Consider the following 19,186-nt stretch of genomic DNA (forward strand, 5'->3'; position numbering starts at 1 on the left):
CAGTGAACAGGCCACCATTTTGGAAGAGGTGATCAGCAGCAGGAGTGTGGTGCCATGCTTCTAGCTGCAGCGCTGCGAGAGGTCGAATGACATCATCAGGGCAGTGAAAGGTAACTGGCTTTCCACATTTCAGTGCAAATGCCATCACCCTTCCCTCTCCAACCTTCTTCTGAACATCACTCCGCAGAGCAACAGGTGCACCCACCCATGCATAAGACCATAAGACATAGGAGTAGAATTAGGCCACTCGGCCCATCGAGTCTGCTCCACCATTCAATCATGGCTGATATTTTTCTCATCCCCATTCTCCTGCCTTCTCCCCAAAACCTCTGATCCCCTTATTAATCAAGAATCTATCCATTTCAGTCTTAAAGACACTCAATGATTTGGCCTCCACAGCCTTCTGCGGCAAGGAGTTCCCAGATTCGCCACCCTCTGGCTGAAGAAATTGTTCCTCATCTCAGTTTTAAAGGATTGTCCCTTTAGTCTGAGGTGGTGTCCTCTGGTTCTCGTTTTTCCTACTAGTGGAAACATCCTCTCCGCATTCACTCTATTTAGGCCTCTCAGTATCCTGTAAGTTTCAATAAGATCTTCCGTCATCCTTCTAAACTCCAACGAGTACAGCCGCAGAGTCCTCAACCGTTCCTCATATGACACGCTCTTCATTGCAGGGACCGTTCTTGTGAACCTCCTCGGGACACTTTCTAAGGCCAGCACATCCTTCCTTAGAAACTGCTCACAATACTCCAAGTGGGGTCCGACCAGAGCCTTATTCAGCCTCAGAAGTACATACCTGCTCTTATACTCCAGCCCTCTCGACACGAATGGTAACATTGCATTTGCCTTCCTAACTGACGACTGAACTTGTACGTAACCTTAAAAGAATCTTGAACTAGGACTCCTAAGTCCCTTTGCGCTTCTGATTTCCTAAGCCTTTTCCCATTTAGAAAACAGTCTATGCCTCCATTCTTCTTTCCAAAGTGCATAACTTCACACTTTTCCACATTGTATTCCATTTGCCACTTCTTTTCCCACTCTCCTAGCCTGGCCAAATCCTTCTGCAGCAACAGTGCCTTCTGTTCTATCTTCCAGATTGTTAATATATATTGTGAAAAGTTGTGGTCCCAACACCAACCCCTGAGGCACACCACTAGTCACCAACTGCCACCCTGAAAAGACCCTTTTATCCCCACTGTCTGCCTTCTGCCAGTCAGCCAATCCTCTATCCATGCCAGTATCTTACCCTCAACACCATGGGCTCTGAACTTATTTAACAGCCTCCTACCGTGGGCAGCACGGTAGCATTGTGGATAGCACAATTGCTTCACAGCTCCAGGGTCCCAAGTTCGATTCCGGCTTGGGTCACTGTCTGTGCGGAGTCTGCACATCCTCGCCGTGTGTGCGTGGGTTTCCTCCGGGTGCTCCGGTTTCTTCCCACAGTCCAAAGATGTGCAGGTTAGGTGGATTGGCCATGATAAATTGCCCTTAGTGTCCAAAATTGCCCTTAGTGTTAGGTGGGGTTACTGGGTTTTGGGGATAGACTGGAGGTGTTGTCCTTGGGTAGTGTGCTCTTTCCAAGAGCCGGTGCAGATTCGTTGGGCCGAATGGCCTCCTTCTGCACTGTAAATTCTATGATAATCTAATCTATACAGCACCTTGTCAAAGGCCTTCTGGAAATCTAAATAGATGACATCCATTGGTTCTCCTTCGTCTAACTTCCTTCTTATCTCCTCAAAGAATTCAAACAGATTTGTCAGTCATGACCTCCCCTTGACGAAGCCATGCTGACTCAATCCCATTTTATCATGCACTTCCAAGTACTCTGAAATCTCACCTTTAATAATGGACTCTAAAAGCATACCAATGACCTAAGCCAGGCTAACCGGCCTATAATTTTCCATCTTCTGCTTCCCTCCCTTTTTAAACAGGGTTGTTACATTAGCTATTTTCCAGTCCTCTGGGACCCTCCCTGCCTCCAGTAATTCCTGAAAGATCACCACCAATGCCTCCACAATCTCCTCAGCTATTTCCTTTAGAAACCTGGGGTGTAATCCATCCGGTCCAGGTGATTTATCCACCTTCAGACCTTTCAGTTTCCCCAGAACCGTGATGGCCACTCCACTCACCTCTGTCCCCTGATTCTCATGGAATTCTGGTATCCCACTGGTGTCTTCCACCATGAAGACTGATGCAAAGTAACTATTCAGTTCCTGTGCCATTTCTTTGTTTCCTATCACTACTTCTCGAGCCTCATTTTCCAGTGGTCCAATGTCTATTCTTGCCTCTCTCTTACCTTTTAAATATGGAAAAAAACTCTTCCTATCTTCTTTTATATCACTAGTTCGCTCACATTTCATCTTTTCCCCCCTTACTGCTTTTTTAGTTGTCCTCTGCTCGCTTTTAAAGGCTTCCTAATCCTTGCCACTTTGTATGCTTTTTCTTTAGCTTTTATGCTGTCCTTGATGTCCCTCGTCAGCCATGGATGCCTTGTCCTCCCCTTAGCATAATTCTTCCTCCTTGGGATGAATTTCTGTTGTGCCTCCCGAATAACCCCAAAAAAACTCCTGCCATTGCTGTTCCACTGTCTTCCCTGCTAGGCTCCTTTTCCAATCAACTCTGGCCAGCTCCTCCCTCATGTCTTTGTAGTTACCCTTATTTAATTGTAATACCGTTACATCTGACTCCAGCTTCTCCCTCTCAAACTGCAGGGTAAATTCTATTATATTGTGGTCACTGCTCCCTGAGAGTTCCTTCACCTTAAGTTCCCTGATCAAGTCTGCCTCATTACACTTCTCTCTTGAAGCTTCTCCTCTTCACCTCATATCCCCATCTGACCAGCCACCACTGACACTCACTCTTATCCCATTGCAACATGACACCCAGCCATCACTGTTACCCTTCACGATTGTTGGCTTTCTATCCTCGCAAAACATTCCGCTAGCACACACTCATAGGATTCTTCTGTCTCTCCTTGGAGGAGTAGAGAGAACATAACAGAACGGACAGACAAAAAAGTGGAGGTGGCCCATCAGTCACTACCACCTTGACAGCAGTGGAGGAGGAAGCAATGGAGCTAATGGTCATATTTCAGCATACCTGATGTTGGAGAGATTGAAATTTCCCAGCAACATGATGGCAAAATTAGATATGACACAACATGGTGCATAGCATGTTGATTTGATATCAGAAGCTCTTCCAGTGTTCCTCAGGAGGTTGTGCTGGAAGAGCATGAAGGATGCTCAATGGATGTCACTCACTGTGAGGACTCATTGTCACATGACTAATGTTTACCCCCCACTAGCTCTGTCAGACACACCTCGGTGGGACCCTCAATACAGATATCACATGGTGAACCATGCAGCCCAAGTGAGGAAGAGCCATTATCTGCCATCTACCCTTTCCTTATCTTCCCTTTCATGGTCCACCCACACTTCCTTGCTAACTAAAAGCTGGGGAGGATTTTGCTGCATGTCAGGAAGGCTCGGGATGGCCTAGATGAGATTTTCCATAATCGTACTTAATAGAATCATAGAAGATTACAGCATAGAAACAGGCCCTTCGGCCCAACCAGTCCATGCCGCCCAGTTTTTACCATTAAGCTAGTCCCAGTTGCCCGCACTTGGCCCATAACCCTCTATACCCATCTTACCCATGTAACTATCTAAATGTTTTTTAAAAGACACAATTGTACCCGCCTCTACTACTACCTCTGGCAGCACATTCCAGACACGCACTACCCTCTGAGTGAAGAAATTGCCCCTCTGGGCCCTTCTGAATCGCTCCCCTCTCACCTTAAACCTATGCCCTCTAGTTTTAGACTCCCCTACCTTTGGGAAAAGATGTTGACTATCTACCTTATCTATGCCCCTCATTATTTTATAGACCTCTATAAGATCACCCCTAAGCCTCCTACGCTCCAAGGAAAAAAGTCCCAGTCTATCCAGCCTCTCCTTATAACTCAAACCATCAAGTCCCGGCAACATCCTAGTAAATCTTTTCTGCACTCTTTCCAGTTTAATAATATCCTTCCTATAATAGGGTGACCAGAACTGCACACAGTATTCCAAGTGTGGCCGTACCAATGTCTTGTACAACTTCAACAAGACGTCCCAACTCCTGTATTCAATGTTCTGACCAATGAAACCAAGCATGCCGAATGCCTTCTTCACCACCCTGTCCACCTGTGACTCCACCTTCAAGGAGCTATGAACCTGTACTCCTAGATCTCTTTGTTCTATAACTCTCCCCAACGCCATACCATTAACTGAGTAGGTCCTGGCCTGATTCGATCTGCCAAAATGCATCACCTCACATTTATCTAAATTAAACTCCATCTGCCATTCGTCGGCCCACTGGCCTAATTGATCAAGATCCCGTTGCAATCCTAGATAACCTTCTTCACTATCCACTGTGCCACCAATCTTGGTGTCATCTGCAAACTTACTAACCATGCCTCCTAAATCCTCATCCAAATCATTAATATAAATCACAATAACAGTGGACCCAGCACCGATCCCTGAGGCACACCACTGGTCACAGGCCTCCAGTTTGAAAAACAACCCTCTACAACCACCCTCTGTCTTCTGTCGTCCAGCCAATTTTGAATCCAATTGGCAACCTCACCCTGGATCCCGTGAGCTTTAACCTTCTGCAACAACCTACCATGCGGTACCTTGTCAAAGGCTTTGCTAAAGTCCATGTAGACAACATCTACTGCACTGCCCTCATCTACCTTCTTGGTCACCCCCTCAAAAAACTCAATCAAATTTGTGAGACATGATTTTCCACGCACAAAGCCATGCTGACTGCCCCGAATCAGTCCTTGCCTCTCTAAATGCTTGTAGATCCTGTCTCTCAGAATACCTTCTAGCAACTTACCTACTACAGACGTTAGGCTCACCGGTCTGTAGTTCCCAGGCTTTTCCCTGCTGCCCTTCTTAAACAAGGGCACAACATTCGCCACTCTCCAATCTTCAGGCACCTCACCTGTGGCTGCCGATGATTCAAATATCTCTGTTAGGGGACCCGCAATTTCCTCCCTAGCCTCCCACAACACCCTGGGATACATTTCATCAGGTCCCGGGGATTTATCTACCTTGATGCGCTTTAAGACTTCCAGCACCTCCTCCTCTGTAATATGCACACTTCTCAAGACATCACTATTTATTTCCCTTAGTTTCCTAACATCCATGCCTTTCTCCACCGTGAATACCGATGAGAAATATTCATTCAGGATCTCACCCAACTCTTGTGGCTCTGCACATAGATGCCCTTGTTGATCCTTAAGAGGCGCTACTCTGTCCCTAGTTACTCTTTTCCCCTTTATGTATTTGTAGAATCTCTTTGGATCCTCCCTTGCATTATTTGCCAAAGCAATTTCATGTCCCCTTTTTGCCCTCCTGATTTCCCTCTTAACTCTATTTCGACAATCTCTATACTCTTCAAGGGATCCACTTGATCCCAGTTGCTTATGTACGTCATATGCCTCCTTCTTCTTTTTGACCAGAGTCTCAATATCTCGAGTCATCCAGGGTTCCCTACTTCTACCAGCCTTACCCGTCACTCTAAAGGGAATGTGCTTACCCTGCACCCTGGTTAACACATTTTTAAAAGCCTCCCATTTACCAGCCGTCCCTTTGCCTGCCAACAGTCTCCCCAATCTACCTCTGCAAGTTCCTGTCTGATACCATCAAAATTCGCCTTGCCCCAATTAAGAATTTTAACTCTTGGGCCAGACCTATCATTCTCCATAGCTATCTTAAAACTAATGGAGTTATGGTCACTTGTCCCAAAGTGATCTCTCACTAGCACTTCTGTCACTTGCCCTTCCTTATTTCCCAAGACGAGGTCAAGTTTTGCCCCCTCTCTAGTCGGTCCATCCACATACTGAATGAGAAATTCCTCCTGAATACACGCAACAAATTTCCCTCCATCCAAGCCCCTAATGCTATGGCTGTCCCAGTCAATGTTGGGAAAGTTAAAGTCCCCTACTACTACCACCCTATTATTCTTGCAGCTATCTGTAATCTCCTTACATATTTGCTCCTCTATTTCCCGCTGACTATTTGGGGGCCTGTAGGAGAGACTGAGTTTTGAGACCATTGGTCGGGGCATGTATGCCCTCAGTTGCCTATTGCATATGATGCTCTGTACAGATGGACAACCTCTCGATGGATGCAAACGTCAGTGAACCGGCCTGAGACATTCTGGCACTCATGACACACTTGCCACACTTTCTGAGAGTGGCTCCTATGTCCATGTTTGGACCAAGGCTGTAATGAGGCCAGGAATGAGTGGCCCAGGCAGGAACCAAATTGAGCATTAGTGAGTAGGATATTGGTCAGTAAGTGCTGTTTGATAGCACTGTCAATGACACCTTCCATCATTTTGCCGATGATTGAGAGTAGACTGATGGGGTGATAAATGACCAGGTTGAATTTGTCCTACGTTTTGTGATGGGACACACCTGGGCAATTTTTCACATTGCCGAGTAGATGCCAGTGTTGTAACTGCACTGGAACAGCTTGGCTAGGGGTGTGGCAAGTTCTGGAGCACAAATCTTCAGTACTATTGCCAAAGTGATGTCAGGGCTCTTGGCCTTTGCAGTATCCAGTGCCTTCAGCCATTTCTTGATATCACACGGAGTGAATCGAATTGGCTGAAGACTGGCATTTGTGGTGCTGGGAACCTCTGGAGGAGACCGAGATGGATCATCCTGGCTGAAGATTGTTGCAAGTGATTCTTGTCTTTTGCACTGTCATGCTGAGAGCTACCCCATCGCTGAGGATGAGGATAGGTGAGAAGATTCGTCCTCTGGTCAGTTGATTAATTGTCCACATCCTTCTTGACTAGATGTGGTGGGACTACAGAACTTTGATTTGATTTGTTGGCTGTGGGATCATTTAGCTCTGTCTATTGCATGTTGCTTCCACTGTTTGGCATGCGAGTAGTCCTGTGTTGTTGCTTCATCAGGCTGGCATCTCATTTTAGGTATGCCTGGTGCCAATACATTACTATCCATTTTCTGCCTTAACTGAAAATGAAAATCTATCATATTATTTTATTAGTTGAATATTCTGCTGTAATGTTTTTACCAGAATTATTTTTGATTATTTTGCCACATTCCCATGTACCTTTATTGAATATCACAGAAAACAATTCTAATGCTTTCAATGGAGATTATCATAATTAGGGAAATATAACACACTTCTATAGAATATAAGGTCCGGAGGGGCTTGGACAGGGTTGATGTGGAAAGGATGTTTCCTCTTGTGAGAGATTCTAGAATTAGGGGGTCACTGTTTAAAATAAGAGGTCGCCCATTTAAGACCGAGATTATTTTCCTCTCTCAGAGAGAACTTTCTTCCTCAAAAGGCATTGGAGGCAGTGTCTTTGAATATTTGCGAGGCAGAACTAGATAGGTTCTTGACAAGCAAAGGGGTGAAAAGTTAATTGGGGTAGGTGAGAATGTGGGGTTGAGATTTTTGGTAGGTTTGGTTAGACTTTGTCAAAGGTAAGAAATCAGAAAGACTCACGTTTAATTCTCTTGGTATGATGTGTTTTTCAGTGAAGGGAACCTTGCTACTAAACAGATTGTCTTCCTCCAGAGACCCTCACTACCCCACAAAGAAAAGAAGAAAGAGTCAAAGGTAAATGGTTTTACATTCCCCTCTTTGTTTTCCTTGGCAGCAAGTGCAAATTCACAAAGGATTTGCACAGCTGTATTATTGTGTTCAACTATTCTCAATGATCAATCTGACCCCATTTGCCCAGTATGGGTCTTTTTAACCTATTCACATTCAACATTTGATTGAATTGTTGAAGTGGGTCCACAAAGGGGTTACTGAATGTTAATTGACTTAAACAAACCAAAACAACGAACAAAGAAAAGTACAGCACAGGAACAGGCCCTTCGGCCCTCCAACCCCGTGCCGACCATGCTGCCCGATAAACTACAATCTTCTACACTTCTGGGTCCGTATCCATTGAAATGGTCACCACCTTTGTTACCAGGAGTGAGTGGAAGTATTACAGCAGCATGATGCTCTTTGAACCTGGGAGAGCATATTCCCACTCAAATGATCCACAAAAGCTGTAACAGTCATCATGGTGACGCCACAGCAAACAATGTGATCTTTTCATTAACCCTCTCCTGAGAGTGTTGCCGTCAAACATATACTTGAATTCAGTCACACTGCACCCAGCTTTTCACACTGTTCACTCCTTTTCAATACCCCTTTCAGTGACCTTTGTTCTGCTATTAGCACATTTTGATCTCTTTATACGCCGCTATCAGCACCCTTCTCATCCATTCCCTTTGTCTTTTTGTCCATGACATCTGCCAATCTCTTCCCAGCCTCCACCTATCACTGACTCTCTATCCAGCCCTACTTCTGCCCCCACTCCCCACTGCAGTATAAATCTCATCTTATGTCTAGTTTTCTCTAGTTCTGCTGAGGAATCATCCAGACGTTAGCTTTATTCTCTCTGCACAGATGCTGTCAGACCTGCTGAGATGTTCCAACATTTTCTGTTTTTGTTAGCGTTCATTAATCCTTTTGTGGACCCACTTCAGCAATCCAATCAAGTGTTGAACTTGAATGGGTTAAGAAGAACCATACCTGAAAATGGGGTTAGATTGATCATTTAGAATATTCAAACACATAATAATACAACTATGCCATTATTCACTTTTCCCTCTCCTGTCACTGCTACCCATTCTCTTTTCCACATATGTCCACCCATTACCATGCACCCCGCTGCAAACAACTGTATGTATCATTGCTGGAGTCCCCATGCCTGAGCAGTGTTGTTAATGGAAGTCACTGCATTCTGGGAACTGATCATAACCGACCCACATCAATTATGCCCTGTCCTCAACCGCTCGGGGAGAAGTGGCCACTTGCAAATGGAACATGAGGAACAGCTCAAAACGTGACTGTGGCCATTCAAGTCAGACCATCGCCATGTACTAAACATTTGCCCTGAGAGATCCATGGCGGGATTCTCCATCGGCCCATACCGGAATCGGGAAATGCGATTGGGCGGAGAATCAGTACCAACGCTGAAACCACGACGGGTTCTGATTTCACGCCAAATCGCAATTCTCCATTGCCTTAACAACGAAGTCAGTGCGTTCCGGAATGCACGTACAGTAAACGGCATTGGCATATCATTAGTGGACCCGACCCAGTATTCTCCAGGGCCTCCGTGATTCTTCTCCTCCAATGGGCAGAATTCCTGATGGCGAGATTTACTTGTGCTTTTAAAAATCATGAAGCAGACGCCTTGGCTGCTGAGGGAGAGAGAGAGAGGTATGGAAAATGTCCAACATTGCCATAGTTTGCCGACAGTTGTGCCGCTGGCTGGGGGGATTCTGCCAGGTCCAGGGGGAATAGCAGAGGGGTGGCCAGGAGGTGGGCTGTGAGGTCAGGGTGGGCAGGCACGGAACACCATTGCCGCAGCCAGAAAGGAGCCATGCAGCTGCGCATGCTGCTGACTGCCCTCTGTGAACTTAGGGCTACGGATCGTATGGGTGTCCCCCCCAGGCCACCCCCCTAGATCCCCTCTGGCTCCAGCCGACCCATCAGCCATATGGGTGCGCTCCAGCTCAACTAGTGCCATCTAGTGTGCTGGGATGGTGTTTGTGGGGAGTGAAGTGTGTATATGCGGCTGCAGCTTGTCAGCCTCCTGAGTGTCAGTCATGAATCCAGCACCGTTTCGCAGTGGAATTGATTGCAAGAACAAAGAACAATACAGCCCAGGAACAGGCCCTTTGGCGTTCCAAGCCCGTACCTGTCATGATGCCACCCTTGGCCAAAACCCTCAGCACTTCCGGCTGCCGTATCCCTCTAAAGATCCACATGCGTCGGTGTTATCCACTTAACAGTCGCTGAATCGTTCCAGGTGCGACGCCAGTTTTGCTGTCATGGAAGTCCACGAATCCTGCCCCGATGTCAACACTTAATGGAGAATCGAGCTGCCAGTATTAGCTGAAGCTGGTGAATGGATTGTTAACTTCAAGATTCAATTACAACTGCTTCCCCAGCCATACAGTTTAATCATTTATTATTTCATTCTGTAGGCATGAAGTCTCATAATAACAGGAGTCTGAATAATTTCCATAAACAACAGAATTTGGGCAGTAGTGGCAATGGGGAGAGGGAGGGAACAATGGAAGTCATGGCTACAATGGGAAAGGGAAAATGGATAGTATTGAGGGGACAAGGTAAATGTTGGGTGGTAGCATTAACCAATAGGAGTGAGATGAACTAAAGCAGTTAAAGCAGGAAAAGAATGTTACCTTTAGTAGAAGGGATACGGCATGTTATGTTTAACCCCATTTGAGTCACATTGACATTCTCCCTAAAACAAGCAATGTTCCCTACTTTATATCCCAATTCTACTTGTTTTACCACATGGAGTAAAATAACATCAGGTACTTTTGCAGAAGGGGTTCGTGATTTCTGAACTATTTTTGTTAAACATTATCATATTTTTGAACATTTGCAAGAAAGATTTCTCCAGGTTGCTGTTCCTAAGTGTGCTCTTTCTGATTTTGCTGCTAAAATTTCTGATTTTGTTATTAGTAATGAACAGAGGAGATCCTTCTGAAAAGATCAAATCTCTCCCTGGACCTTCTAAATATATCTTTGTTCCACCTTTGAGAGGTTAGGCAAATAATTCTAGCATCAGGATCAATTTTATGGTAAGGATATTCGAAAGGGGCACAGTGTGCGACAGATTTGAACTTCCTCATGGGGCCATAGCAGCCCATGTGCCTTTTACCTGACCCTCAGTAGAACACTAAAGGAAACCGGGTTTTAATCAACTTTCTTGCCGTGAAAACAAAAGACTGGAAAACTGTTTAGGTCATATGAAAAGCACTAGCTTTATTTACTTGAGCAAATGCTGTAGGATCCTAACGTAGTCAGTGTTTATTCTGCTTAAGCTGCCTTGAGTTGCAGCATTATTAAAGCTAAATTGAGCATGTGATGCTGTGGAATGTTCAGAAACATTGAAAGGGGTCTGTTTGAATTGCTTGGGTTTGCTGACTTTAGGCAGTTAGACATTACTTAACAACAGCCACTCGAAAGGAATGCTACCTTTGCTCTTTGAGAAGTGAAGATCAAAACTAGCTAAGGAAATAAAACTGCAGACAATGCTGGCATTAATTGAAAGACTTTTTTCTCTTGTCTCCAGAAAAGGTCAACAAAAGATGACAAATCTAGCAAGCAAGACAAAAATTGTTTGAAAGACAAAAATGGCAAAGGGACTGTTCAAGTGAAGAACTCTACAGGAGATTCCGATGGAAAAGAAAAACAGGAACAAAATGTTACAAAGAACAGTGACAAAGAAAATGCTGAAAATGGAATATCCTTGAAAGCAGACGGAAATGAAAAGGAAAGTGTGCCTGCAGCGGAATCAGAACAAGACTACGTTTGTGTGACAAATGCTGAAATGGAGAAATGTGCAGAGGTGGGTGGGAGTGCTGGGGATAACACTGTTTCAGAAAATGTAATCAATGAGGCCAGTGGCAACAATGATATTTGTGAAAAAGAGGATAAGAAAGATGAACAAGCAGAGCGTGACGATGAACATCAAAATGGCATAATTAGTCGAAGTGAGGACGAGGCCAGCCAAACAAAAACAATTGCTCCAGCAAATGGTGAGTATGTTGTCACCAGTCAGCAGCTTGGCAGCATGCCAGCTTCTGCGATGGTAACCAAGGCCTCGAAGGAGACAGATGTGCCCATCCCCGGAAATAACCAAGATTGTAAATGAGAAAAGGGAAGGCATCATCGCTGGACAAGATGGTGATGATACAATCATTGGATAAAGCAGAATTCCAGTTTGATATAATTACGTGTTTTGTCCTGTGGAGTACTCTTGCTGGCCAGGTTTTAATATACTTTTTAATGTCAATATTGTACTACACACAGTGCATGAACTCACAATTACAACTTTCGCTTTTGGTGCAATAGAACCAAATACAAATGTAGGCTGGCATTTTCTCTTGTTTTGATATTCTAGTTGATGGTATGACTTGCTAACAGAAAAAAAATACTAATATGTAGAAATGCGCTGGTGATAAAATGCGTTTCTTGCAATTACTGTAATATCAAATACAACATTTTTATACAAAAATAAATGTCTTCTCTTTATCCCCCTTTTTTTCACAAGATTATGTGTGTTCTGCCATCATTTAATCTTGTTTGCCTACCAGTAAATAAACAATTCTCTTAACTGGGAAAGTAATTTCTATGTTTGTATTTCAAGCACTGTATTTGGATATTTTATGGTGTTAAGCCATAAAACCAGGAAGGTCCTGTGTTCAGTCTCTGCTTTGTGCTGAATTAATTGGTCTGAAACTTAGTGATGATGCTACAAAACCTCAGAACTCTGGGCAGAATTTCTATCAGTGGCCCCTGCTAACAATCACGTGGGTATTGTGGTCAAATAATGCTCTATAATTGAATAGCCTCACCACTCTCACTGATTATCCTAACAACAAAATCAGCCACCAGGGTGAAGTACTGCTGACTTACTGCTGCTTGTGGCATTGTATAACATTAATAAAAACCCACCATCTTCAACTGAAAGAAGGAGAGCTGATGCAGTTTAAAAAGCAAAACACATTTGGGACTTCATTTTCATATCATTGACTAAATTGATTTGTTTCTAATCCTTCCAGTTCGTTCACTGATTATCTCAAAATGTTTCCCAAAGAGTAATGCCTACAAGGAAGATTTATTAATGTTCAATCAGCTGCCACGCGGATCTCTTTTCAAGTTTGTTACTGTTTCAATATATCAAAGGACTGGATGTAGAATTTCTTGTTAATTTCTCAATAATTATTTCTAAATAAGCTGTCAATTATTAATCCTTTTGTATCAATGATAATTATTCGCAAAATCCCTGAATAAAGTGGCGTGTAGCATTTTTGTGAACAGTTCTCAGCTTCGTTTTATTCATGGAACATGTTTGCAACCCAAAGGCTGACTCGTTGTGGAGTGTACATTAAAAAATTCATATATCATCAAAATAACCAACTCCAACACATGCAAGCATTTATCATGTACTAACAAAAATAGACAACGAAATCAGCAGATAACTGGGAAGTGGTGGATGGGATGTTAAAAGAATGGTAATATTGAATTAAAATTACAAACCATTTTGTTTTTTAAAATAAATTTAGAGTATCCAATTTGTTTTTTCCAATAAAGGGGCAATTTAGCGTGGCCAATCCACCTGCCCTGCACATTGTTGGGTTGTGGGGATGAGACCCATGCAGACACAGGGAGAATGTGCAAACCCCACACGCACTGTGATCCAGGGCCGGGATTGAACCCGGGTCCTCGGCGTTGTGTGGCAGCAGTGCTAACCACTGCACCACTGTGCTGCCCACCAGTGCACATTTTTACTGCAGCAACTCACCAAGGCTCCTTTAACATTCACTCCTTCCACTTCCGATGCGCAAGATGCACTGTAGGAGCTATTGAGTATTGAGTCGGACGATCTGCCATGATCGTGCCGAATGGCGGAGCAGGCTCGAAGAGCCGAATGGCCCTCTCCTGCTCCTATCTTCTATGTTTCACCAAAGCTCCTTCAACAGCACCTTCGAAACCCATGACCTCTACCACCACCTCCAGATTTCCCTCCAAGACACACACCATTCTGACTAGGAACTATATCACAGTTCCTTCACCGTCACTGGGTCAAAACCCTGGAAATCCTTTCCTAATGGCACACTGTGTGTGCCTACACCACATGGACTGCGGCTCCCACCACCTTATCAAGGGCAATTTAGGATAAGCAGTGAATGCTGGCCTAGCCAACAATGCCCACATCCTGTGAATGAACAAATAAAAGGATTTACAGGCACTGAAGTACATATAAATGTCATCACCTAAGTACTTGATTGAGGACTTGAACCATGTAAGAAATAAGGTGACATCAGTATCTTTCCATTCTCTAACAGGGTTGAATTTAGTGAAACATTTGGATTATCTTGAGTACTCTGCGCGAGGTGGTGTCTGAAGTTGGATAGATTGAAAAATAGATTTTCCTGGAGACTTCCTGTGGCGACTATGGAGTCAGTGGTCACATATTTGGTGGCTCTGGTGCTGCAAGATAAGTTGTTGTCCTAGGATGACATTGGGGAGGGGAGAGTGGCAGATGTGAATGGAGAGCTGGTGGATAGGGAGGGCGCCCCGCAGACGCAAATGGAAGGAAAATTTGGGGGAAGAGTAAGGGGCCAGAGGGTGGAGGAAAGTCCTGAGGAGGGTGAATGCTTTCTTGTCGTGTGTGAGGTTAAGTCTCATCCAATTTAAGGCGGTGCACAGAGCCCACATGACAGTCTCGAGGATGAGCTGGTTCTTTTCGGGGACGGAGGATAGGTGTGGGTGTGTGCAGAGGAGCTGGCGAACCATGTTGAGGGGGTTTTGGAAGGGGTTTTCGGATGTACTGTCTGAAATTCTGGGTGTCGGGGTGGCTCTGAGTCTGGAGGTGGCGATATTTGGAGGGGCGGAAGATCCTGGAGTTCAGGTGGGGAGAGAGGCCCGATGTCTTGGCCTTCGCCTCACTGATAGCCCAAACATGGATTTTGTTGAGTTGGCAGGACTCAGAGCGGCCAAAGGGTACGGCTGAGCATCCTGGCAGAATTTGTACATCTGGAAAAGGATACATTCGCCATTTGTGGAGTGGAAGAAGGGTTCACCCTGAGGTGGAAACTGTTTATCAACTTCTTTAAAGTGAATAGAGGCATCAGTGGGGGGGTGGGGGGAGAGGAGTTATGGTTGTTTTGTTTTGCTTGGGGGTATCGGGGTATGGGAGGATGGTAAAAAAAAAGTGGCTTGGGGTGGCAGGATCATATAGCTGGAAATGAGGGCCAAAGGTCAATCTCAGCACATGTATTCTTCCAAACTGGGTCGTTTGTGCATGTGTGAGGGCAGAGTGCCTCACAAGCATAGCATATTTGACCAGGAGACTGGTATAGCCAATTTAAATCAACAACAGGTCACGGACAGGGGCCCAAAAAGTATAAGAGATCAGAGAATAAACATCCATTTACTGTTTGGCTATCCCACTTCAAGTCAGCGTAACCCAGGATTTTCAAGCCTTTTACCCCTGCCAGGGTGTAATTGCGTATTCTTATGTCAAGGGGCGTAGGCAGCATGTACTCATGGCGAACAAAGTCGATTCACCCCATACCATTCATTTAGAGTGCCTGACCTCACTGATTGCACTTTGCAGCCTGCACTCTGTCAGATTATCCATGTATTTCAATATTTGATGCCAGAAGAGGAGAGAAATTAAAAAGATTAGGAAAACAATTCACCAGAGCCAAATGCACTGAGGCATCCACCGCCCCTTTCAGGTCCCAAGCACTGGTGACCATACATTTCCAATGGATTGCTCCATGATTATGCTTGGCAAAGTACTGCAGTAATTTGCCATTGCTGTCTACAGTATGGCTGACCAGGACACTCTCCCACTCTTACCAGCTAACAGGCGTATTGGAATAGTTTATAGATGCTGGTTAAACATTTTGGCCATGCTATGATCATAGCTTCCATGGACATCAGGTCCTGGAATGGGACTTGAACCCAGAGTTTCCAGTCCAGAGGTAAGGACACTATACTGTTTCCCAAAGACGGCCTCACCCTGAGGAAAAACAGCCGTGAAATGGACACATTTTAATAAATGGCCATTGTGGCACTGCCAGGGTGCCAAACTGGCAGTGTCAAGGTGCTTGGTGCCAAGGGGAGTGCCAGGCTGCCACCCTGCCCTGTCTCTGACCACCATGGGGTCTCCAATAGCATGAGAGACAACCCCAAGTGCTGTCATGACTAGTCCACGTTTGCGTGGGCCAGTGCTAAACAGCGCCCTGGCGAGGTCGCCCAGGTGTGGGCGCTGAGTCCCGGATGCCGGGAGAATCCAACGTCTGGGTATTTAAATGAGCCATCAGACAAAACTGCTCTTTTATAAACTATCCGACTGGGAAAGAAAACTGCCTTAACTTGTCCCAAAAAAAACAAGGGTTGCCAAATCAGACTTCAATACTTTTCTTCCAAAAACTTTCTCAAACATTTCTCTCTGAATCTCTTAGCTCCACCCAGCAATGACATCATCTCCCCAAGCTGATAAACAACTTTCCAACTAAAAGCACATCAACTCCCAGGGACTTCCCCAATCAAGCCACAATGCATTAGTCCAGACTGACAAACACATTCCTCTTGGTCAATTTCACCTTCCGGCTCCTTAAAGCTCCCAGGCCCTGCAAAACAGAATTATTATTTTTTTAAATCATGATCACTGCAGTGAAAAACATTCTAACCCTTGACTTTAGACCCTTAAAATGCCCAATACTTTGAATCCAATATTCCTAAATTCCTCCGTTCATCACACCACCCGGAACCTGACTGTGGGGAGTCAGGATGGTGGCAGGATCTCTATCATACACCCTCCTGACCAATTAAATGCTCCCATGAACTAACTCCATGGGAATGTCAGGTGGAGGTGGGTGAGATGCCACAATAAACCCTGCTAATGAGTCAATATTGCCTCTCCCTATGCCTTCTTAAAAAATACATCACTTCACACATATGTGTCCTAAATTCCTTTTGCATTTACCTGTCCGTTCTGCTAACCCTATCTCTGAAAGCCTATCTCTGTCCTGCTGCAGTTGATTTTTTTAATTCATTTATGGGATATGGGCATCTCTGGCTGGACCTGCATTTCTTACCCATCCCTAATTGTCCTTGAACTGAGTGGCTTGCTGGACAATTTCAGAGTGCTTTTCAGAGTCAACCACATTGCTGTAGGCCTGGAGGCACATATAGGCCAGACTAGGTATGGATTGCAGATTTCCTTCCCTAAAGGGGCATTAGTATCATCCTCACAGTTTGATAAGCCTGAGTTTGGGACCATGGTCAAATTTTGAAATGTTATCCTGTGTTCCAAGATCCAAGACATTTAGGGGGAGAAAATAAATGGTCCCAGCACTGATCCGTGGGGAACATCACTGTCTACTGGGGCAGCACGGTAGCATGGTGGTTAGCACAATTGCTTCACAGCTCCAGGGTCCCAGGTTCGATTCCGGCTTGGGTCACTGTCTGTGTGGAGTCTGCACATCCTCCCCGTGTTTGCGTGGGTTTCCTCCGGGTGCTCCGGTTTCCTCCCACAGTCCAAAGATGTGCAGGTTAGGTGGATTGGCCATGATAAATTGCCCTTAGTGTTCAAAATTGCCCTTAGTGTTGGGTGGGATTATTGGGTTATGGGTATAGGGTGGAGGTGTTGACCTTGGGTAGGGTGCTCTTTCCAAGAGCCGGTGCAGACTCGATGGGCCGAATGGCCTCCTTCTGCACTGTAAATTCTATGAAACTATGAATTCTATGAAAAAATAAACATTCACCACGACTCTGTCCTTAAATTAACGTTTCATCCAATTTGACACTGTGTATACCATGAGCCTCAATTTTGTTAACGACTTTTTGTGGTACTTGCGAACAAACAATATAGACAACATCCACTCCGTTACATGCATCAACCTATGCTATTTCATAATATAATTCTATAATTCGGCTGGTCAAATACAATTTGTATTTGACAAATTCTTCTGTCTGTCTTTAATGAACTCAAACTTTTCCAAGTGCCTGTTGCTTTCCCCTCCCTGATTCTAACACCTTACCCATTACTGCTGATAAACTAACTGCCCAGTAGTTGCTCGGACTGTTTCTACACCCTTTCTTGAATAAGCGTGCAACGTTTGCTACTCTCCAATCTTCTAGCATCTCTCCCTATCTAGAGAAGGTTAGAGACTGAATCTGTAATGAAAAGCTAACACCAGTAATGGTGGCCATGTAACTACTGGGATGTTGTAAAAATCTATGTGGTTCACTAATGTCCATTAGGGAAGGAAATCTGCCATCCTTACCTGCGCCAGCCTTTATGCAACTCCAGGCCCACAGCAATGTGGTCGACTCTTAACTTCCCTCTGAAATTGACTTGCAAACTAATCCGCTGTATCAAGCTGCTTCAAAATGGTTTCAAGATTGACATGAAGTTATTCATTTTGATCGTAAGAATAAAAATCAGGGCTGGATTCTCTGTTCCTGAGACTAAGGGTTGAAGCCTGGGCAGGATTCGTGGAGTTTTATGACACCAAAACTGGTGCTGAACCTGGACCGATGCGTCTGTTGAGGGGCTAGCACCGGCACCACATGAAAAACAATCGATTCCAATGAGAAACGGTGCGGGATTCGTCGGCTCTGTAAGTAACACTCGGGAGGCTGACAAGCTGCAGTCACATATTCACATTACAGTCACACACACTCATCTCAGCCAACAAGATGGCACTGGTTGTGTTGGAGCGCGCCCATACAGCTGATGGGTCGGCTGGGGTAAGAGGGCACCAAGGGGGGTGGTCTGGTAGGATCCATGGCCCTCTAAGTTCACAGCGGTGTGCGCAGCTGCATAGCTGCCTTTCCGGCTCTGGCAATGGTGTTCAATGCCCGTCCACCCTACTCCACAGCCCACCTGCTGGCCCCACCCCCACTCCTCCCTCTGGCACTGGCAAAAGCCCCCCAGTCAGAGCACAACTGTCGGCAAACTATGGTGATGTTGGACACTTTCCATGCTCCCTCACCCTCCCTCAGCAGCCATAACGCCAGTTGAGTGAGCAATTAGGAAGGCAAATGGGATGTTGATCTTTATTTCAACATTTCTGTGCCTGGAAGAATAAAACCTATAGTTAGATTCATGCTGGGCAAAGTTGTTTGTATGTGTGGGTGTTGGTTAAGTTCCAACTGTTTTCCATTGTGATTAGAGAGGACTATGGTGTCAAGAATAAATACAAGGGATAAACATGTAGGTATTGCTTAGCAACTGGGGCCTTATCCGGTAGAAAAGCTTTTAAGCTTTAGTTTTAGCTGAATTTGTTGGTAGTTGGAGACAGGGCACTGGGGTGTGATCAGATTTCAACTTTGCCAGGAGAAGCTGGACAGGACAAGAGAGTTGCAAAGGTGCAAGCTTCCTCAGGAATAAGACACAATCCAGATAAACAGAGAATTGGGACAGAAATAATATTTAAGACCCTGAAGCTAAGAGAACAGATGCCTAGATGTTGTCCAGAAGAATTCAAGAACAAAAGTATTCTGAGTGAAAGAGACAATTTCAGGAACAA

At 44.9% G+C, this 19,186-nt stretch overlaps 1 protein-coding gene across 1 annotated transcript in view; it reads left to right on the forward strand.

Annotated features, from left to right (window-relative positions):
• LOC140424998 (raftlin-like) overlaps positions 1-12,950 on the forward strand; it is a 237,064-nt gene extending 224,114 nt beyond the window's left edge. Inside the window, 3 exon segments of the mRNA XM_072508756.1 lie at positions 7,568-7,649; positions 11,203-11,751; positions 11,753-12,950. Coding sequence (XP_072364857.1) covers positions 7,568-7,649; positions 11,203-11,751; positions 11,753-11,839 — 718 coding nt within the window. The 3' untranslated portion in view covers positions 11,840-12,950.
• The last annotated feature ends 6,236 nt before the right edge of the window (positions 12,951-19,186 follow it).

The sequence above is a fragment of the Scyliorhinus torazame genome, chromosome 6 (genome assembly GCF_047496885.1).
Source record: "Scyliorhinus torazame isolate Kashiwa2021f chromosome 6, sScyTor2.1, whole genome shotgun sequence".
In the NCBI taxonomy this organism is placed as follows: domain Eukaryota; kingdom Metazoa; phylum Chordata; class Chondrichthyes; order Carcharhiniformes; family Scyliorhinidae; genus Scyliorhinus; species Scyliorhinus torazame.